General features: G+C 41.8%; 1 protein-coding gene across 4 annotated transcripts in view; it reads left to right on the top strand.

Moving 5' to 3' along the window:
- Positions 1-23,896, top strand: part of galnt11 (UDP-N-acetyl-alpha-D-galactosamine:polypeptide N-acetylgalactosaminyltransferase 11 (GalNAc-T11)) — a 103,362-nt gene that overhangs the window by 65,308 nt on the left and 14,158 nt on the right. For 3 of the 4 annotated variants that reach the window (XM_080213076.1, XM_080213085.1, XM_080213093.1), the window contains exons 6-9: positions 392-641; positions 3,389-3,506; positions 14,767-14,919; positions 16,055-16,294. In XM_080213076.1, coding sequence (XP_080069202.1) covers positions 392-641; positions 3,389-3,506; positions 14,767-14,919; positions 16,055-16,294 — 761 coding nt within the window. The remainder of the gene's footprint in view (positions 1-391; positions 642-3,388; positions 3,507-14,766; positions 14,920-16,054; positions 16,295-23,896) is intronic. The other variant, XM_080213102.1, reaches the window with a different exon arrangement.

Raw genomic sequence — 23,896 nt, 5'->3', positions numbered from 1 at the left:
CTGCCTCAGTGGTAACTGGGCAGGTGGATCAGCGTGTTGCACAACCAAGCCAATTTGCTTCCCATTGTTGTGATAAATGTTAGCTGAGTTCTGCAACCTTCTCCAACAGATTATTGCTCAGGTGGCAAGTTTGAAAATTACTGTCAATGTTCTTTTCTCCTGTCCTGCCTGACTAAGTGATGTAAGATTCTCTTTATCTCTGTGAATTAACTTAATCGAGTCTTCCAAAGGTTAAAAATTTGTGAGCTAATTGATGTCTTTTTTAATGAAGTTCCAAATAACTTTATAAGTTTCTATTACTAAATTAGCAAGTGAGGTGTGCCTTTGGTATTAAGATCTTAATAACAGAGGACAATTCTCCAATCTAATCTTTAACATTTCTCTTCGACAGGAGATGTACTAGTTTTTCTTGACAGTCACTGTGAAGTGAATGAGATGTGGCTACAACCGCTTCTGGCTCCAATTAAGCAGAATCGCAAGGTAGTGGTTTGCCCAGTGATTGACATCATCAATGCTGACACATTAATCTACAGTTCTTCCCCGATTGTGAGGGGTGGATTTAACTGGGGTCTGCATTTCAAGTGGGATCCAGTGCCTGCCTCAATGCTGAATGGACCAGAGGGACCGACTGCAGCAATCAAGTAATAACCCAGTACTTTCTTAAAACTTCATAATGCGAGTTATATAATTTTCCTTCACTCAAGCAGCAATCAGCTGGTCTGCTTTCATCAGTTGAGATATATGACAGTGATTTTAGGATCCTGCTCTTCCTGTTCAAATATATTTCCCTGTTCCCTTTTGATGTGCTGATTAGGTTGATTGGCCATCCTACATTGACTCTGGTGTTGGGGGATTAGCGGAGTAAGTATGTGGGGTTACGGGGATAGGGTCTGGGTGAGATTGTTTTCGGTGTAGGCTCAATGGGCCAAATGGCCTCCTCCTGTACTGTAAGGATTTGATGATGTTTATCTGGTCCAGGGTCACTTATGACAAAGCATTTGATAATCTAATTATAGCTTTTAAAGTGCCATTCATTCTTTAAATGCTAACTTTCAGTCCGTATGTTCCAATTAACACTTCACTCAACATTTAAGTAATTTTTTCACTACTTAAAATCTCAAAAATGTCAATTTTCCATTTCAGTCGTCCTTTAACCTCTCTCATCCAGTTAACCATATTTATTCTGTGAAGTCTTTCTTCAAAACTATAGTTATTTCTTCTTGATATTGTTCCAGTGAACTTTGCTGCACCCTTTTATCCTCCCTATAATAGGGACCCAGACATCATTCAACAGTACTTCCAAAAGTCTTTGTCTCATCAAATAGAACATTGTTTTCATGCTTTTACATTCAGTGTCTTGAAGTGTAAAATCAAGAATTCTGATGACCACCTTTGTGAGCGTGATATAGTGTCTTACACCACATAAGGAGGACAATTGTCCAATCATGCCTGTGCCAGCGGTTTGAAAAATCTGTCCAATTAAGCCCACTCATTCTTGTTCTTTGTTCCCCCAAAGCCCTGCAAAGCTTTCTTTTTCAAGTATATCCAATTCCATTTTGAAAAATAATATTGAAACTGCTTCGACCATCCTGTAAGGAATTCCAGATCATAGTAACTCACTGTGTAAAGAAAAAAATTCTCATCTAACCCTTGGGTCTTTCCCCAGGAAATTAGTCCTCTCATCTCGAAAATCTATGCACTTCACACCCCTAAATGAGTGTTCCTTTACTATGTTAAAACATTTTCAATTTAGACTATAGTTTCGTTCTCAACTTGTACGTCTTTAATTTCTCCTTGTTGAACTGCAACTGCCACTTCTCTGCCAACCCCTTTAGTTTATCTGTCCACTTGTAATCTCTTACAACTCTTTCTCTCAGTCCACCATGCCCCATAATTTGCTTTCATCAATAAACCATTGTTATAATTCATTTTATGTCTGTTCCAAAATTGAATGAATGAATGCCTAGTAGTCTTTCCTACTCCCTGGAATATGCTGGTCCTTTCCTTCTCCCTTTTTCCCATCAGTTCATTCTGTTACAGCTCTCTCTGTCAAAGTGCACACTTCTGCATTCTCTCCTATCCATTCTCAAAATCTCTTGGCTCCTACTCTTGTGTTTCTGCTGTTCTAAGCAGTTGAATGCTTCTGCAAGCTGTGGATGGAAATTGCTGATCTCAGCAAGAATTCCTACACACTGTGTGCAGGGATTTTTAAATTTGCTTAGAAGCAACAGTTAAAGATGGGTGGAGGGGGGTGGGGGATGCTGGAAGCCATGCTGATTTTCATCTTTGAACTCAACTGTGTAGACACTATCTTGGAAATTCTTGCTGTGCACATGAATCATGGATGTTTGGCAATTTGTAGGAAGAGAAAAACAGGAAATGGGATTAGAGATTTCCTCAGTGTGGAGTTTGCAAAGGAATGATGGGCAGAAGCCTATGGTGCTATGACTATGATTGATTGTTATGCTTTTCTAACTTTTTTGCCCTTGATTATTTCATTCTTGTCTTTGAGATTTCTCTCATGGTTAAATCTCCATACTTTGCACGATCTTCCTCTTTGTTTGGGGAATCAAGGGTATCTTTCCATAATGTGCCCTGGGAAACACAGTCGAGTGATTATTTTAGATATTGGATTTATGTCTTCATGGGATGTAGCTCTGTTCTTTCGAAGCAATCGAGGATCAAAGATAACTCAGAACATAAAAATCAGTTGCCGAATATAGCGATATATTTACAGCGAACAACATGCCAAAATAATAAAAAGAATTTTAATAGCTAAGTCAACCTATGTAAACAACTTTAAAATGCACAGAAGAGTGTTTCCTCTCTCTAAGAAATATCAGATTGACCGATATTGACTGCTTGCTTCTCTTAGATTTAAGACTGTTCTCCCTCATGGGACTTTCTAACCTGCTCATGATTTGAACAGAAGTTTAAAGAGATATTGGGACGTACTAGTTTTTGAATCAGATTGAACCATCAAGCACCTGCAAACTAAATCAATCATGCACATAATTTAAGTTTGAATGATTTCTATCTCCAGAATATAGCTGAAAATACATTGGACCAAAATAATTTTGCTGCAGGGATTTGTCTTCTAGCTGCCTTTGGATAGCTAACACTTAGTAAAGACCCCGCATTTTTGTCACATTTATGGTAATAGTTCTCTTCATTATTTTAACATTGTGAATTCCATCTCCAACATTCATCTTTCTCCTCATAACCTTGAGAATGGGAGGGAAACATGTTTTAAAGCACATCATCGATTTTGCCATATGGGAAGACACAACATATAAAGCACCTAAGTGATTTTGGTCAGATCTGCAGCAGTGGTTTATTGTTCCATTAACCAAGCGTTTCTTCTTTTATTCTTCCGTCTTCTCATCAGGTCACCTACAATGGCAGGAGGACTATTTGCAATGAACAGAAATTACTTCAACGAGCTTGGGCAGTACGACAGTGGTATGGATATTTGGGGAGGAGAAAATCTGGAAATTTCATTCAGGGTAATGTTGTTTGAGTTGTGTAAATTTACCCTTTTCTTAATTAAAAATGAACCCACACAGAATTACCTACAAATTACAATATGGAAACAAGCTGCCAGTTCACCGGATGGAGGGAATGAGCCACAAGTGTGAAACGTTCCCACCTATAACTGTTTGATTCCTCTTTCATTCAACTACTTATTTAACCTGTTCTTAAATGATAGCCTGGTGTGGTGTTTTAAGTATGTGACTGGGGTCCGACCCTGGAAACCCCCTCCCCACCACAATTCCCTCCCTCCAACGGCTGGAAAGTCAGAAATAGCCCTACGTCACCTCTTTTAGGTTAGGCCTGCTTAATTAAGTGTCACTTGTGCACTTGTTTGATGATTGGCAGTCAGTCGAAGTGAGGAGGACAGTTGCCAGCTACTAAAGGTTTTAAATGATTGTGCGGGGATTCACTGCAAATTTCAAGTACTTTATGTTTATGGATATGGAACTTGCTACCACACAGGGTGGCTGAGGTGAAAAGTATAGATAGATGCATTTAAGGGGAAGCTAGACGCTCGTATGAGGGAGAAGAGAGAGGGTTATGATGATAGATTTAGATAAGGAAAGATAGGAGGAGGCTGTAGTGGGGCATAAACCCCATTGTGCGCTGGTTAGCTTATATAGCACAGAAATATCCCATTTGACCCATGTAATAAGTATTTCAAGATCCCTGTGGAAAAAGTTCCAACTTCAAAACATCTGAATCATTTAAAGTGCAGAAATAATGAAAGAAATGTCTAGAAGAAAAGGATTTACAGGTAGAACCGCTAAAAGTAGTGGGCGATTAGAAGATTGAGAAAGATTTAAAAATCAACAAAGAATGACTAAGAAGGTGGTAAAGAAAGGAAAGATAGAGTATGAAGCTAATCTAGCTCTAAATATAAAAAATGACAGTAAAAGTTTTTACAAATATATAAAGAAGAAGAGGCTGGCTAGAGTGAATGTTGGACCCTTGGAGGATGAGAGAGGGGATTTAGCGGTGGGCGATGAGGAAATGGCTGAGGCTTTAAATAAGTTTTTTGCCTTGGTCTTCACAGAGGAGGACACAAATAGTTTGCTGGATATTAAAGATAGAAGGATGGTAGGAGATGAGGGCCTAAATGCGATTACTATCACTAGAGAGGTAGTGCTTGATAAACTAATGGGACTGAAGGTGGACAAGTCCCCAGGACCGGATGGAATGCATCCCAAGGTTCTGAAAGAAATGGCAGAGGTGATAGCAGATGCCTTAGTAATTATTTATCAAAATTCTCTGGACTCCGGGGAAGTGCTGGAAGATTGGAAAACGGCTAATGTTACGCCGCTGTATAAAAAAGATAGCAGACAAAAAGCAGGGAATTATAGGCCGGTTAGTTTAACGTCTGTAGTTGGTAAAATGCTAGAATCTGTCATCAAAGATGAAATAGCAAGGCACCTAGAAAAGAATGGTTTGATCGAGCAGACGCAGCACGGATTCGTTAAGGGGAAGTCGTGTTTGACAAATTTATTGGATTTCTCTGAGGATTATGATGACTAGTGCGGTAGACAGAGGGGAACTGATGGACTTCGTGTTTTTAGATTTCCAAAAGGCGTTTGATAAGGTGCCTCACAAAAGGTTGCTACAGAAGATTAGGGTGCACGGAGTTGGGGGTAAGGTGTTAGCGTGGATAGAGGATTGGCTGTCTAAGAGGAGGCAAAGAGTTGGTGTCAGTGGGTGCTATTCTGGTTGGCAGTTGGTGACTAGTGGAGTGCCGCAGGGATCGGTGCTGGGGCCTCAGCTATTTACCATTTATATGGATGATCTGGAGGAGGGGGCTGAGTGTAGTGTGACAAAATTTGCTGATGACAAGAAGATGAGTGGAAAAGCAAATTGCGTGGAGGGTGTGGAAAGCCTGCAGAGAGATCTGGATAGGCTGAGTGAGTGGGCGAGGACCTGGCAGATGGAGTATAATGTTAGCAAGTGTGAGGTTATCCACTTTGGCAGAAATAATAGTAGGCGGGATTATTATTTAAAAGGCGAAAAGCTGCAACATGCTACGGTGCAGAGGGACCTGGGGGTCCTTGTGCACGAGTCGCAAAACCCAGTCTGCAGGTGCAGCAGGTGATCAAGAAGGTGAATGGAATGTTGGCCTTTATCGCGAGGGGGATAGAGTATAAAAGTAGGGAGGTCTTGCTGCAACTGTACAGGGTATTGGTGAGGCTGCAGCTGGAGTACTGTGCGCAGTTTTGGTCGTCGCACTTGCGGAAGGATATATTGGCCTTGGAGGGAGTGCAGAGGAGGTTCACTAGGCTGATACCGGAGATGAGAGAGTTGGCCTCTGAAGAGAGACTGAATAGACTGGGTCTGTATTCGTTGGAGTTTAGAAGGATGAGGGGGGATCTTATAGAGACTTATAAGATAATGAAGGGGATGGATAGGGTAGAGGTAGAGAGATTCTTCCCGCTTAGAAAGGATAGCAGGACTAGAGGACACAGCCTCAAGATAAGGGGGGGGGGCAGTTTAGATCAGAGTTGAGGAGGAACTTCTTCACTCAAAGGGTGGTGAATCTCTGGAATTCTCTGCCCGTTGAAGTGGTGGAGGCTACCTCGCTAAATATATTTAAGTCACGAGTCGATAGGTTTCTGATAGACAAGGGAATTAAGGATTATGGGTAGAAAGCGGGAAAGTGGAACTAATCCACTTCAGATCAGCCATGATCTTATTGAATGGCAGGGCAGGCTCAAAGGGCTAGATGGCCTACTCCTGCTCCTATTTCTTATGTTCTTATGTTTTTACTTAACCGCAAGAAGGGTCAGTGTCAGGATTTTTGGGGGAACTTTTAAAAGCAAATGATGAAGTGGAAAGATGGAGCAGTTTAAGGTAAGAAGCCTAGAGGAGCAAAATTCTAGACTTACAGTGGCTGAGAGGACCATGGGGAAGCATTTGAATGAGGTAGATGCAGGGAGGATATTCCCAATGGTGGGGGAGCCCAGAACCAGGGGTCACAGTCTGAGGATTCGGGGTAGACCATTTAGGATGGAGGTGAGGAGACATTTCTTTACCCAAAGAGTGGTGAGCCTCTGGAATTCATTACCACAGGAAGTGGTGATAACTACACTACATCCTGCATGGAAACACAGTGGTCAGCACTGCTGCCTCACAGCAGCAGGAACCTGGGTTCGATTCCGATTTGGGTCAGTGTCCGAGCGGAGTTTGCATTTTCTCCCCATGTCTGCGTGGGTTTCCTCCGGGTGCTCCTGTTTCCTCCTACAGTCTAAAAGGTATGCTGGTTAGGTGCATTGACCTGAACAGGTGCCAGAGTGTGGCGACTGGGGGAATTTCACAGTAACTTCATTGCAGTGTTATTGGAAGCCTTACTTGTGTCGAATAAATAAATAAACTTTAAAATTTTGAAGTAGTTGATACCAAAACATTGAATGTATTCAAGAGGCAGCTGGATATAGCACTTGGGACGAACGGGATCAAAGATTATGGGGAAGAAACAGGATTAGACTATTGAGTTGGCTGTAAGCCATGACCATAATGAATGGCTGCGCAAACTCGAAGGGCCAAGTGGTTTCTACCTGCTCCTATCTTCTATGCTTCTATGCCTATGTTTCTATGGGACAAGCTGGTGGAGGAGTGGAGGCTGCATGTTGGGTATGACTGGAGGAGATTGTTAATGTGGGTTAAGATATTTGATTGTGAGTAACAAGGATCTTATTGTTAATTCACTGGGGCTTGGCAAGATCAGAATGTGGGTGTTTGAATGCTCTAGCATTCTGGATTAGCTGGAATAGATTAGAATACAGAGAACAAAAAGAAAATCTGCATATAAATTTATCAATGACCTTTGCTGGAATAATGTAATAATCTTTATCCTAAGATGGTAAGAAATAGGAGTAGTAAAACATTCAGCCTTTCGAGCCAAATTTAATAAGATCATATCTGGTGTGATTGCGGACTAAACACCACTTTCCTGCATACCTCCCGTAATCCTTGCCTTACTTGTCAATCAAAAATCTGTGAATATATTCAATAACTCAGTCTTCGCTGCTGCCTATGGAAGATAAGTCCAAAGACTGACAATTTTCTGAGAGAGGAAATTCCTTCTCATCTCTGCCTTAAATAAGAAACCCTCCTTGTTCTAAATGCGAACTCGAGGGGGAGCATCCTCCTAGTCTCTACCTTCCCAAGCCTCCTCAGAAGCTTTCATGTTTTGAAAAGATCACCTCATTCTTCTTGGCTCCAAGGAGTATAGGTCCAACCTGCTCAATCTTTCCTCATTTTCACCTCAGGACTAAGCCTAGTGAATCTTCTCTGAGCTGCTTCCAAAGCAAGGGTATCCCTCCTTAAGTAAGGAGAAAAAAAATTGTAGCCAGTACTCCAGGTCGGTCTCATCAATTCCCTGTATAGTTGTAGTCAGACTTCTCTACTTTGTTATTCCATCCTTCTTGCAAAAAAGGCCAACATTCTATTTGTCTTCTTAAATACTTGCTGTACCTGCATGCTAATCTTTTGTTTTTCATATCAAGGAGACTCAAATCCTGCTACAGCATTCTGCAATCTCTCTTCATTTAAACAATTTTCTGCTTTTCTACTCTTCCTGCTAAAGTAAATAAGCTCACATCTTTTCATTATACACCATCTGCCAAATTTTAGTTAAGTAGTTTACACTATCTCTATCCCTTTGCAGACTCTTTGTAATCTCCTCACAATTTGTCTTCCTACCTATCTTTGTATCATCATCAAAAATGTGGCTATAGTACAGCCTGTCCCTTTGTCCAGCTCATTACAATAGATCGATGCAGCACTCCACTAGTTGTAGCTTGCCAAGATAACAATGACCCATTTATCCCAACTCTGTTTCCAGTAAGTTAGTCAATTCCCCCTGTCCAATATATCATTTCCAATGCCCTTACGTTATGCAGTAATCTTTTATATAGCGCCTTCTTGAATGCCTTTTGGGAATACAGATACACTACATCTACTGGTTCCCTTTTATCCACCCTATAGAGACATAGAAACTAGAAGCAATAGTAGGCATTTGGTCTGTTGAGTCTACTTCGTCATTAATTTTGATCATTGCTAATCATCAAATTCATTAGTCAGGTACTCCTTTCCCTCCCCACATCCTTTGGCCCCTTTAGCCCCCAGAGCTGCATCTAAGTTCTTCTTGAAATCAGACAATGTTTTGGCCTGAACTACTTTCTGTGGTAATGAATTCCACACATTGATCACTCTCTGGGTGAAGAAATTTCTCCTCACTTAAGTTCAAAAAGTTTATCCCTTATCCTCAAACTATGACCCCTAGTTCTGGACTCCCCCACCATTGAAACCCTACTTGTTACATCCTCAAAGAAATCTGATAAATCTGTCAAACATGATTTCCCTTTCACAAAACCATGCTGAGTGCCTGATTGCATGCAAATAGCTTGATGCTACCTCCTTAATAATTAATTCTAGCGTTTTCCCAGTGACCAGCTAACTGGTCTATAGTTTCCTGCTTTCAGTCTGCTCCTCTCTTGAACAGAGGTTTATATTTGCAGTTTTCTAATCTGTTGGGATCTTTCCAGATTCTTAGGAATGTTGGAAGATCATGACCAATGCATTCACTATCTCTGCAGCCATTTCCTTTAAGACCCTTGGGTGCAGACCATCAGGTCCACAGGAACTGTCAGCCTTTAGCCCCATAAGTTTTCCCAGTACTTTTTCCCCAGCGATTATGATTATTACAAATTCCTCCTTCCTTTTTGTCTATCTTTTTGTTTATGCTTTTAACCCATTCAGTTACAGTAATTTCTACCTTTTCCAGACAGAGAGAGGTGAGTTGTAAGAAGGTAAGAAATAGGAACACAAGTAGGCCAAATAGCCCCTTGAGCCTACTGCATCATTCAATAAGATCATTGATCAAAAAGTCTAACAATCTCAACTTTGAAATTACTCAAGGACTGGGCATTCACCACTCTCTGGGGCAGAAATTTCCAAAGAAATAGACCCCACTAAGTGAAGAAACCGCTCTTTATCTTGATCCTAATCTCAGCTTAAAGTCACACCAGAATACAAAAAGAGGCTTAGCAGCACCCAGCACTACCAGTGAAGAAATCAGCATATTTCTTTGGTCTGTTGAGTCTACTTCGTCAGACCCCTCACCCTGAGACTATGATCCCAAGTCCTAGGACCTCCATCAAGGAGAAGCACTTTTCAGCACCTACCCTGTCAAACTCTCTCAGGTTTTTTTGTACATTATCCAAATTGTCTAGGAAATGATCAGATCTACCAGTAGCTGGGCTTCCTGAATTTAATCTCTTACTCCTCACTCTCTACATCCCTCTTTAAGACACTCCTTAAAATCTACCTCTTTGACTACGTTTTCGGTCACCTGTCCTGGTAGCTTTTTGTACAGCTCGGTGTCAGATTTTATCTGTAATGCTTCTTTGAAGCGCTTGGGACATTTTACTATGGTAAAGGTGCAATAAAACTGAAGTCAATTATTGTTACACAGTTAATTTCAATTCAATAAAACAAAGAAAATATTTTAAATTCAGAATGTAAGTGTATAATTGGTAGTGGTTGCACATCTGAACTGCAATCCAGGATGTACTGTGCAGTGCAACAAAAAGTCTGCACAAAACCAGTGTTTCCACTAAGACATGGATTTTTGCAGCTGCACAGCAACCTTAGAGGGACGGCACAGTGTAATAAGCAGGTCTTGCAAAAATTTGAGGAACGTTGATTATTTGCAGCTCAAGAATCTACCAACTTAACTTTGCAAGTGCAAAGTAAGAATGTAAGAAATAGGAGTAGGAGTAGGCCATCTAGCCCTTCGAGCCTGCCCCGCCATTCAATAAGATCATGGCTGATCTGTCGTGTCTCAGTTCCACATTCCTGCCCTCTCCCCATAACCCTTAATCCCCTTGCCTATCAAAAACCTATCAACCCGCGTCTTAAATATATTTAGCGAGGCAGCCTCCACCACTTCAACGGGCAGAGAATTCCAGAGATTCACCACCCTTTGAGTGAAGAAGTTCCTCCTCAACTCCGTTCTAAACCACCCCCCCCCCTTTATCTTGAGGCTGTGCCCTCTAGTCCTACTGCCCTTTCTGAGCGGGAAGAGCCTCTCCACCTCTATCCTATCCATCCCATTCATCATCTTATATGTCTCAATGAGATCTCCCCTCATTCTTCTAAACTCTAACGAGTACAAGCCTAGTTTATTCAGCCTCTCCTCATAGTTCAACCCCCTCAACTCTGGAATCAGCCTAGTAAACCTCCTCTGCACTCCCACCAAGGCCAAAATATCCTTGCGTAAGTGCGGCGACCAAAACTGTACACAGTACTCCAGCTGCGGCCTCACCAGTGCCCTGTACAGTTGCGGCAAGACCTCCCTACTTTTATATTCAATCCCCCTCGCTATGAAGACCAGCATCCCATTAGCCTTCCTGACCACCTGCTGCACCTGCAGGCTGGGTTTTTGCGACTCATGCACAAGGACCCCGAGGTCCCTCTGCACCATCGCATGCTGCAGTTTTTCGCCACGTAAGTAATAGTCCTTCCTACCATTATTCCTATCAAAGTGGACAACCTCACATTTGCCAACATTTCCTCCTGCCTATCCTTCCTAAACACTTGATACCCCTGTACATTCAGCTCCCAGTCCCTGTCACCTTGCAGCCACGTCTCCATAATGGCCACCAGATCATATCCATTTGTGCTGATCTGCGCCACCAGCTCATTCACTTTATTCTGAATGCTTCGTGCATTCAGATAAAGTGCCTTGATCCCAGCCTTCACCTGTACCCTATTTGCCGGAATGCCACCAAGCTTTTTCACGCCCCCTACTCCCTTTATTATTGGGACATCCTTGGCCTCTTCCCTTACCTGTACCGTCTCCTTTACTTTTCGACCCTGTCATTTCACCTACCCTCGCACCCTCCCCCCCACCCCCCAATTAGTTTAAAGCCCTATCTACAGTCCTATCTACATGATTCGCCAGGACTCTGGTCCCAGCACGGTTCAGACCAACCCCATCCCACCTGAACAGGTCCCACCTACCCCAATACTGGTGCCAATGCCCCATAAATTCAAACCCATTCCTCCCACACCAATCCCTGAGCCACCCATTCACTTCCTTAATCTTATCAACCCTACGCCCGTCTGCACACAGTTCAGGCAGTAGTCCAGAGATAACGACCTTGTCGGTTCTACTTCTTAATTCCATTCCCAGCTTTTCATACTCCCTCCCCAGATCCTCAGTTCGCATTTTGCCTATGTCGTTGGCACCCACATGTACTACAATGACTGGATTCTCACCCTCCCACTCCAGGTTCCTCTGCAGCCCAGATGTGACATCCTGGACCCGAGCACCAGGCAGACAACACACCCTTCTGTGCACTTTGTCATTGTGACAAAGGACAGTGTCAATACCCTTAACCACACTATCCCCAATTACGACTACGTTCCTTTTCACCTTTCCTTTGCCTATGTCCTGTGTCTGCATTACTGTACCGTGTGCAGTTTGCTCACCAACCTCACAGCCCTTGTTCTCGTCCACACTGGAAGCAAGAACCTCAAACCTGTTATGCAGATTGAGAGGCTGAGGCATTTGGTCTCCACCCTCCCTCCGGTCCCCACCCTCCTTCCTCCTCTCAGCAGCCCCCTCCTGTTCCTGACCCTTAGTGTTAGCCAGTCTAGGGGGGGTGGATGTCCCTTGCACCCCATTATCAATGGCACCCTCCCTCCCCCCTGATGAGCCTCAGTGTCTGTAGCTCAGAGGCCAGCTCATCTACCTTGAGCTGGAGCTCCTCTAGCAACCTGCACTTACTGCAGACATGGTCACTGTGAAGGACCCTGGGGTCCAGCAGCTCCCACATCATACAGAAACAGCACATCACATGCTCCTCCATTATTCCCTGTAGTAATATTGAGCAACGATTTCAGTGCAAACTTACCTGGCCCTTTTCTCCAAAGCCCTTTGTTCCTAAGCCCCAGTAGCTCCCTCAGCTTCCCTCTCACTCTGCTGCCCACTGTCTACACCAGGCCTCCTTTTAAACCTGGCGCTGTTTAAAGCCTGCTTACCCACAAATCCCTGCTATCCACTCCCTTTGAATTCTTAAAGCGGCAAACATAAAAAGCCCGCGAAAATGCTTTTAAATGAATCTAACAGGTAAGTTCTTACTAAACACTAAAAAGCCTAAAAGTAAAAACTAAACACTAAAAGACTAACACTAAAAAGTAATTTCCAATGAATTATTCAGTCAACTGTGAAAAACAGTAGTTTTTAAAGTTTATTTATTGGTGTCACAAGTAGACTTACATTAACACTGCAATGAAGTTATTGTGAAAACCCCCTTGTCAGCACACTCCGGCACCCGTTCGGTTACACTGACTGTGGGAGGAAGTCGGAGCACCCGGAGGAAACTCACGCAGACATAAGGAGAACATGTAGACTGCACACACACAGTGACCCAAGCCGGGAATCGAACCCGGGTCCACAGTCAGTAAAGTACAACACTGGAAGAAACTGGAAGGACTAAGATCTACAAAGCTTGATAAGGTGACTGTCCCTCTGCATACCAAAGTAACTGCAGCAAAATTCAGTTGCACATATCAAATTTGCAATAATAAGTGCAAAATATTTCATTTTTCTTCCTCTTTTTAATTAAAAATTGCAGTACCAAAGTAATTGAGGTACTAAAAATGTCAAGCAGGAGTTGCATTCTGCAATATCCAATTCTTTCTTCGTACTGTTTTTGATTATATTATGTGTCTCATTGCTGGATTCATAAGTGCTTCTCAGATTGCACTTCACTTTCATTTTATTACTCAGCTGACAGTAAGATAAACTAGGTCTAGATTTTTACTCGTAAGAGATTTTCAGGAACATAGTTGTATTGTTAAACAGCAGCAATTGCAATTTAAAATATATTCAAGCACCATTTTTACAAAGCCAGTTTTTTTAGGCTTAACTAATTATTTTAGAAAGGTATATGTGAAATTTTAATTAAATGCGGCTGTAGCCAGTCTGAACACTTAAGTGATTTACTTCAGTTAGTTTCATTTTTTTTCCAACTTCCACCCCTTGCCTGCTGATTTTGTTGTCGGGTGCTGGCCGCCCCCTTGATATATTCAGATGCGACTTTAAATTGAGGCCCTGTCTGCCCCCTCAGTTGAACATAAAAGATCCCATGGTGCTATTTCAAAGAAAAGCAGGGGAATTCTCCCATCACCTGGCCAAAATATATTAAAGATTGTTTATTAGTCACAAGTAGGCTTACATTTACACTGCAATGAAATTACTTTGAAAATCCCCTAGTCACCATACTCCGACGCCCGTTCGGAGGAAACCGGAGCACCCGGAGGAAACTCACACAGACGGTGACCGAAGCTGGGAATCGAACCCAGGCCCCTGGCGCTGTGAGGCAGCAGTGCTAACCACAGTGCCCTCAATCAACAGCAATTAAACCAGATTATCTGGCTGTTTGTGGTTTTGCTGTTTGTGGGCGCTTGCTAAGCGCAAATTGGCTGCCATGTTTCCTGTTTTCATACTAGTGACTGCATTTCAAAAGTACTTCATTAGCTGTAAGCACTTGGAATGTCCTGAGGCCATGAAGGGCATTATAGAAATGCAAATCTTTTTCTTTCTTCAAAAGCCTGTCATTTCCATCTTTTATTGTGATGATATATTAACTGACGAACTGGAAAGGCATATTAATGTCAAGTTTGATGGAAGATTTAATGGGGTGGGGAAGCAGGATACAGAACTGGTTGGAAAATGCACTGAAAGACTGACAGCCATCATGTGAAATCCATAGTGGGTAACTTGAATAAAAACACCCAGGTTTCTCTCTTCTTTCTGTCATTCTCTAACTAGTTGCTGAGGTGTTTTTTGAAAATGTCTGACACTGTTGCAGTCAGAATCTTCTATTTGTCTCTATAAGGAGGCACTTGACCTCCGCCTGGCAGCTGTTCTCGATGGGTTTCCTGAGATCAGGAACTCACGATGTGAGAAATTGCAGTTCGTTATTAGCCAGCTGAATTGGGCCACTGCAGCTTGTTACTCTTTATTAGTCAATTAGAGAACTGAGTTACATAAATTTAGACAGTTTCACTATAGGATCTCATAGAGTGAATGAACAGGCACTGTTTTAAAAAGAGAATATTATCTTGGCTGGCATTGTAAAATTATAAATGTTTCTAAATTGAAGAATCTTGACTGTCACCTTTTTTTTGCCGTGAGTACAGTTCAGGTAACATTGTGCATTTTTGATTCAGATTTGGATGTGTGGTGGCCGGTTGGAAATAATTCCATGTTCCCGAGTTGGGCACATTTTCCGTAAACGCCGACCGTATGGTTCACCTGGAGGACAGGATACCATGGCACACAATTCTCTTCGCCTGACACACGTCTGGATGGATGAGTACAAAGTATATCTGTCACCTACTAAAATTACAGCCCATCCTACAAATGAGAGGAATTCACTGGGATATATTTTTAATTGACAAGATGTCATGCTTCGGTTTATCTGGAAATAGCAAAAGGAGTTTGCGATACGATTAAAGTCACATTATTTAGCTAGTTGTGGTGAAGTCTCGTACTTCACGAGAAGCGAAGTAGGGAGTTGCCACGTGGTCACATCCTCTCAATCCTAAATTTGGTTAGGCTCTCATGTCATTATTTAAATTCAAAGCAGTGAAGCATGTACCAGCTCCATCTCCTCCGTGACTGAAACTTATGAAGATTGTATGCAGAGTGAATGCCAGGAACTTTCCAGCAGTTCATGCTGGTGGGATTTTCTGGTCCCACTGACAGCGCACCCACCTGGAGGGCGTCCCGGTGGTGAGGTGTGCATTCAATGGGAAGCCCTGTTGTCAACAGCAGGACCAGAAGATCCTGCTGCCTGCCAATGGTCAATGTGTTGGTTGTCCACCAAATCGATAAGTATCATTTTTAACAAGTTACACAATGGAAACATTTATGGGATTCTCATCATATGCTCCTTAAAAAGCACCGTCCCAATGGACAATGTAGCTCAGGCTAAAGCTGCAAATCTGATATATTGCAGTATGTTCTGGGCTCGGTTTGATGCCAAGTCCTAGAGGTGCAAAATCATATTTTGTCATCAATCCCATTACCAACTCAGTGGAATTAATTGTTGAGAGTGGGCACAATATACGAGTGGAGAAACCAAAATCTCCTAAATTGACACCCCAGTAGCATCATAGAGTTGGCTGATTATTTTGGTGAGTTTTATATTATTGTAGGAAGCAAAAAAAATGGGTTGCTGCTATATTTGTCATTAAGTAATAATTCAGATAGGACAGTAAGAATGTCGTACATCCATGTTGAGTTATAAACAATCATTGCAGCCTTAATTCCTACCCTGCAATCTAAAGCTTACAGCCTTTTCTCACAGAATGGTTACTGTTTAAAATTGGTCCCATAATAAATTGTCATTACCTTCTCCAGAGATCTTTAGTATTCTTCATCCATCAATGTCAGGGTTTTTCAATTTCTGAGGCTCAAAAAAATCTAATTATCTTCAATGTTAACTGTACGAAGCTTTTTAAATTCCAGGAACAATACTTTGCCCTGAGGCCTGAACTGAGAGTCCAGAATTATGGTGATATCAGCGAGCGAGTTCAGTTGAGGAAAAGACTCAATTGTAAATCATTCAAATGGTATCTGGAGAATGTGTACCCAGAGATGCAAGTTATTGGACCAAACGAAAAAGGCAGAGTGCAGCAGCCATTGTTAGTTAACAAAGCGCTGAAACGGCCAAAGATTCTTGAACATGGACGGGTAAGATTCAGTGATAAACTCAGATTTTCTAGGAAAGTTAAAGCTTTATTAAGTCATTCTTGTAAATGTTTTCCATATTTTTAACGTGTATCCCAATAATTTCTTGCAGTTTTTACTGTGCAATAATAGACTGTATATTAACTTACTCCTGTAAATGGCTGGATTATCAATTCATGACCTGAAATTTCCTCAAAGTGTGTACCCTGATATTTACACCAATATTGTCAAAGCGATGCAAAACCAAGCAAAGATCAGCATAAATAATTGGGCCCTGAGGGAAGTAGTAAGTGGTCGGCCACTTTCCTTTTAATAAGTGTGGGAATGCAAGTTTCAGCTCAGCAAACAATCCTAAATCAGATTTTCCTACAGTCTGTTATCCTGCAGATTGGTGGGAGTGCTGCATATTGAAGAAGTTAAGCAATGGGTATGTTGCAATCTCTCGGGACAACAGCATGTAAGGATCCTGGCAACCCCTTCAATCATTTTCAATCATTGACCACATGATGCCAGAAAGGCAGCTGTGTCAGATTGCCCTCCCAAATGCTGAGTTGATGCAGTACGAAGTTGGGACCTCTCAGAATCAAACTCCTAGATATATGTGCCCATCAGAATTTCAAGATATGACAAGGCTCAATGAGTCTTCCACTTCCTGTGCTGTAGACACTAGGAGCGCACCTCGTGGGAGCATGGGATAAGAAAGCATCTGGGACCCTCACCAAGATGGTAATTAATTTTAGGTCTTTGTATTTAGCAGTAAAATGATAATCTATTCTGAAAACTGTGTGCAGACAGTGTTCTGGCAGCAGTTGGTATCCTTGCAATGTTAGGTGATGTGAATATCAATAATGGTCTTGAGCTAGATGTTAATTATTTGAGGGTGAATGGACTGGAAGAGATGTTGGACATGACTGTTAATGCAGCGGTGCAGAGATTGTTAACATGATGAGTTCTTCAGTGAACCATGGCTGAAATGCTCTGGCTGCAGGCAGATATTGGAATTTCCAAAAGACTTTGGTGCAGGTGAAAAAGTGAAGTTAAAGTAGAAGATCAGCCATGTTTGTGAGTGGTGGAACAGGCCCGAGGGCTTGTCTGGATTATTCCTCTTCCTGTTTTTAATGTTCTAATGCCCTTCCAGCTTCCTCATCGTTGTCTAAGTTATCAGCATCCTTCCTCTCGTCCACGTATGGTCTCCGTTGCAAAGTCGTGTAGAATACAGCAAGCATCACAATCCGGGGATACACATTTTCAGCTGTATGATAATCTTTTCAGTTCCAGTTGCTTGCTCTTCGTCAGTCGGAATACCGCCAGACGCCAGCGCCCTCACGGGGGCACGGCCAATCCAGAAAACCGGATGGGGGCCTGGAGTAGCAGACAGGCAGCAGCTGGTTCGCAGCAGCCTGAGGCCACCCGCCATCGCAGATATCAGCATTGTTTGAGGACTCTCAACAGTCAGCTTCAAAAGGGTTCAAATGCAATCGTGGACCTGACTGATGCTCAATTCAACTCCTGAACATAGGTTCCTGGGAGGAGTCATGATGAGGATACCTTCAAGTTCCAGGGATCTGGGTGTGCAGGTACACAGGTCACTGAAAGTGGCAATGCAGATGGAGAAGGTAGTCAAGAAGGCATACAGCATGCTTGCCTTCATCAGACAGGGCGATGTCATCTTCTGCCATGCCCAAAAAGATCCATTTATTCCTACTCGCAGTTTCTTGTCTGCTAAACAACTCACAATCCATGCCAATATATTACCCCCAATCTCATGACATTTAATTTTGCACACTTTAGTGGGCCTTTATCAAAAGCTTTCTGAAAATCCAAATACATTGGTTCACCCTTACTTATTCTACTAGTTACTTCCCCAAAAACTCAAGTAGGTTTGTTAGACGTGATTCCCCTTTCAGAAATTCACGTTGACTTTGTCTAATCCCATTGATATTTTTAAATGTCCTATTATTGCATCCGCTATAACATACTCCAGCGTTTTCCTTATTACTGATGTTAGGCTAACCAGTCTGTAATTCCATTTTCACCCCCTCCTTTTTTAAATAGCATTCTTAAACATTTGCCACACTCTACTTTGCCTGGACTGTTCTAGAATTTACAGAATTTTAGAAGATGACAACCAGTGCATCCACTATTTCCATGGCCACTTCCTTTAGTTCCCTGGGATTAGATTATCAGGCCCTGGGGATGATTGGCTTTCAATGGTTTTCAGTGGCTTTATATAGTTAGGAGTTTAATTGTGTCTGATAACAATCCTATGTAGCTCCTTGGCATGTTTTACTACATTGAAACTTATTATAATTATTGAATGGAGGCTAAGGATTCCCACAAACACATCTCCTATTTTTCTCCAGTATTTGTGCTTCATCCTTCCTCCTCCTGTTTGCCCCTCCTTTCTTGCCAGAAGAACTGTATGAAGATAGAAACAGTGCATTGCCAGAAACCTCTTAATCTTTTATAATGTTGGACAGCCAGTACAAGCATTTTGACATTGTCTAAATGGCAAAAGATACCCAAAAAAAAGCAATGATGTTTCCCAAAACTCCTCAGAGTGAACAACCAAAGCAACCTGGTCAGAGACCTGATAATGTTGGGAGCTGTGCAATCCTGGGCTATTCATTGGCTCTCTCCCCAGCTGTACAAACCTGTTATTCACCCTCCCATCCCCATCTGGCTAGGAATTAGCCTAATGTCCAGAATTCCCTGGAGCCACAATTACAACCCTTTGTCTTGACACCCAGCAGTGCATTATGTCAGTGCGCTATGTAATTGGGCTTAAAACCCACTAAATTGGTAGAAATATTCAAAATCACATCCAACAATTTCACAGAGATAAACGTGTTGTGCGTTGTGTAAGAAGTTCCAGTTTCCTTTGTGACAAATGAAAACTATGAAAATTATTTCTATACTACTCACTACTCTGTGGCAATCATTTTTTTCCCACCAACTTCCCTTTCCATGAATCAATATAACTGAAGAACAGTTAATTTGTTGTAATGAGATTCCAATTAATTTAGAGCCCTTGAGAGATAAAATTGTTACACTGTAGTGCTGAAAAGTAAGTAACCTTTAGCTCAATTAAAATATTTGCTCCTGTTATATTCCCTGAGTAATCTTTTGCTTCTTATTAATCCTATGCAGTACTCAAACAGTGAAAATCTTTTAATGTTTTGGCTGCACCATTCTGTCGGTGTGTTCTGGTTCCTGTGTGTGTAAGCCAGTTGCTCAGATAATGTAAATCCCATGTTTATAACCATGTACCTGTATCAAAAGCTGTCTGTTGTGCAAAGTGAAAAGAAGGGTAGACAAGATGAAAAGAGAGGAGATTTTTTAAAATTCCCATATACTGCACTCCAATAGATTTGACACCTAACATGTTACTATTGAAATAAAAGCAAATTACTGCTGGAATTGGAAACAAAAACTAAAAATGCTGGTAAAATCTCAGCAGATCTGACAACATCTGTGGAGAGAGGAGAAAGCTAACATTTTGAGTTAGATGATCCTATGTCAGAGTTTTGTCAGTGTTACTGTTGAACATCTGTATGAAATTGCTTTATCTGCTATTTGACTGAAGGCATTTAAATCATTTGGATTAAAACCTTTGTTTAAAAAGCTGATGTATTTTAAATGAGCTTCCAGATCTCCTGTGGCAATGCTCATTGATCCAAGGTTATGATGCTTAACTGCTAACCAAGAACCTTTGAGACTGACTGCTCTCTCTGGTAATCTACATATTCCAACCAAATTAATTACAACTGCTTAAAATTCCTGGGGTCAATCAAATACCTGTCAATTTCTGTCTCAAATCAGAAACATGACTTTTTTCTGTCTTTTACAACATTTGTTTAATTTGCAACAATTTGTGACAGTCTTGTGTTAGATGTGAGATGCATCAAGAAAATTAATGTCAACAGTCCTCTTTCAACTGGAATTTTTTTTTGTTCATTTGTGGGACATGGGTGTTGCTGCCCTTGAATTGAGTGGCTTACTAGACCATTTCAGAGGGCAGTTGAGAGCCAACCACAGCTGCAGCTCTGGAGTCACATGTAGGCCAAACCAGGTATGATGGTAGATTTCCTTCCCTAAAGGACATTAGTAAACCAGATGGGTATTTCTGATAATTGACAATGGTTTCATGGTCATCAGTAGATTCTTAATTCCAAATTTATTTCATTGAATTTAAATTCCACCATCTGCCATGGTGGGATTCGAACCCGGGTCCCCAGAACATAAACTGAGTTTCTGGATCAATAGTCTAGAAATAATAGGTCATCATCTCCCCTAGCCAGAATCTATCTACTTACTATTTATGACCAATGTTATATGTAAATGACCTGGACTATTGATTGATAGCGTCCTGTCAGCTAATGAGTTGCATTGTATTCATCATAGATATGGAGGTGGGGGCGGAACCTCTGGCAACACTCTCAGAAAATACTCCCATTTTGCGGCAGTGCAAAATCTATCTAGAAAACAGAACCCATTTAACCATCACACAAAGGAAAATAACTGAAGAACCTATCTGAAGTAGAACTTATGATCGATACAACAGCAACTTAGCCCAATGAAAACAGTAACTTCTTCAGATAAATGCAATGAGTACAGGATAGTTGCATAATAGAAAGTTAACTATTTCTCTGAAATACACCATGCACGGAGAACAGTTACATTGATTATTTCTCCAACATAACCAGTGAGTGGCAGCGGATGTTTGGATAACGCAAATTAATTATTTCTCCTGCAAAGTGATGTGATGGAAGATGATGATAGAAATTATATGCGTAAAATCAATCCTAGTCACTTAGAGACATGCGTCCAGGTACAAACGGAGGTGACCATGGAAATAGTGGATGTGTTGGTTGTCATCTTCCAACATTCCCTAGAGTCTAGACATGATCAACAGGGGGATTGCACAATTATTTCCAGTCTGCCTGGGACTGGTGGCGTCACTATACGCTGCCAAAGTAAACTAGTGTAAAACCATCATGGCTGTTGAGGCAAAGCACCTCGAATGGTCAAAAGTGTAAAAGTTCCCTTAAAGAGTGGTTTCTGATGAGTTCCGAATTTAACCCAAGTTGATATCTGGAAACCAACTGAGCTGGCAGCTAGTGGTGTAAGAAGAACTTTTTGAGGTTAAGTTATTCTGGATAAGTTCCCAGGACAGTCTGAATCATTGATTAGGGTATGTTTGCTCTGGGTCATTTTCTGTTTCATGCTTAACCAGACAGGAAGATGAGGGACAAAGTACGACCTCTGTGAGGTTACAAAATTAATTGTGCTTTATCCCAATTGGCATATATCTTACAAAGGAGAAGAGCATATATCCTGAATTAGTCAGAGGTAAGATGGGAGATTTGATGAATAAAAGGAAAAGTATAAGAAGTTGTTATTTGAATGAAGGAGGAAGAAATGTTGGAACATGTTTGGAGAAGTGAGAGTGGATATGTGTTAGAAGTGCTTAAAATTTGCCAATGGTACGAATCTTGGAGGACTGGCAAACGGTGAGAATGATACTAATTGACAGCAGTAGAGCATAGATAGGCTAGCAGAATAGACATACAAATAGTAAATGGAATGTAATACAAATAAAGATGAGATGATACATTTAAGAAGAAGGGAAAGGCAATATAGACTTGACTAAATCTCACAGTTTTTAAGAATGTAGAGGGGCAAGAGCCTGGAGGTTGATGTTTTTTTATTTGATCACAGGATGTGGATATTGCTGGCCAGGCCAGCATTTATTGCCCATTGATAGTTGCCAAGGACAGTTGAGATTCAACCACATTTCTGTGGGTCTGGATTCACGTCTTGGGCAGATTTCCTGCCCTAAAGAACATTTGTGAACCAGGTGGGTTTTTCCGATAATTGTCAGTGGTTTTGCAAATGATACAAAAATTGGGGGATTAGCGGATATTGAGGATTGTCAGAGGATACAACAGGATATAAATTGGATGAAGACAAGGGCCAAAAGATGGCAGATGGAATTTAACCTGGATAAATATGAGATGATGCAGTTTGGAAGGCCTACTGCAGAAGGGAAGTATATAGTAAATGGTAGAGCTCTTAGAAATATTAACATACAGAGGAATCTAGACGTACAGATCCACAGTTCCCTGAAGGTGGCAACTCAGGGTGGACAAAGTGGTCAAGGAGGCGTATGGCGTACTGGCCTTCGTTGGTCGGGGCGTTGAGTATAAGAATTGGAAAATCATATTGCAGCTGTATAAGGCTTTGGTTAGGCTACGTTTGGAGTATTGTGTATAATTCTGGTCGCCACACTAATGGAAGGATGTTGATGCACTGGAAAGGGTGCAGATACCAGAATATTGCCTGGTTTGGAAGATATGGACTATGAAGAAAGGTTGAACAAACTTGGATTATTTCCATTGGAACGTTGGGGGATGAGGAGGGACCTGATCGAGGTTTACAAGATTATGACAGGCTTGGATAGAGTGGATAGTCAGAGTCTTTTTCCTAGGATTGAAGGATCAATTACTTGGGGACATAGGTTGAAAGTGAGAGGGGAAAGTTTAAAACAGATGTAAGGGGCCATTTTTTCACACAGTGGGTGGTGATTGCCAGGAACGCGCTGCCGGAGGAGGTGGTGGAAGCAGATTCTATGACAACATTCAAGAGGCATCTGGATAGATATATGAATAGGTAGGGAATAGCGAGATATAGACCATATAGGGCAAGAAAATATTAATTTAGAGAGGCATCTGTGCCAGCACAGACTTGGTGGGCCGAAGGGCCTGTTCTTGTGTTGCACTGTTCTTTGTTCTTTGTGGTCATCGTTTGACTCTTAGTTCTGGATTTTTATTGGTTTACCAGCCAGTAGTGATCCCATGCTCATGTATGCTTTGCGGACTTGGATGATCTACAGCAGGTACCTGAAAGCATGGAACAAGTACTTCCAAATCTAGTGGCAAGAAAGGCACTTTGACAGCACCGTCTTCTCCCAATCTAACTTGCCTAGCAGCAAGGCACTAAACCAGTTCTGCTGGTGGGACATACTGTTTGTGTGCCTGACACCAGATGCTCAAAGCAACTGCTCTGCTCAAAACTTGGTCATAACTGAAGACTCACAGGAGAACAGTCGAAATGCATTAACCCTCTTCAGTGTCCCTCTAGTGTTCAAAAGTTCCTTCCGACTCATGGGAGACCCTATTTTCTGACCAACCAAAATGGAGAAGACATATCCAGGAGGAACTTCGTTGAGGACGTGCTGAGATGAAGCTGCAAAGCTCCAAGTACCCATCTGTCCAATCCTTCAAACATCACCTGCATGTGACAGAGTCTGCAGATCATGCATTGGACATGAGGGCAATTTTAGAACCTATTCAACAAGAGTGCAAGCAAGTCACCCTTGACTCCAAGGGACTGCTGAAGAAAGAAGTCATTATTGCATGTAAAAGGCATCTGGATAAATACATGAGGGAGAGGGTGACAGAAGGATATGCTGACTGGGTTATAAGAAATATGGTGGGAGGAGGCCCATGTGGCACTCTCAAGGAAGGCAAACAATGACAATGAAATTCAATGTACCAACTTCCACTTTAGGTGAATGAGGAAAAGAGGACCAGAATCTCAAAC

This window comes from Carcharhinus amblyrhynchos, chromosome 2 (assembly GCF_965287045.1).
Source record: "Carcharhinus amblyrhynchos chromosome 2, sCarAmb.v2.hapA, whole genome shotgun sequence".
NCBI lineage: Eukaryota > Metazoa > Chordata > Chondrichthyes > Carcharhiniformes > Carcharhinidae > Carcharhinus > Carcharhinus amblyrhynchos.
Note: the sequence above shows the minus strand (reverse complement) of the source record. Positions and strands in the feature narration are given on the sequence as shown.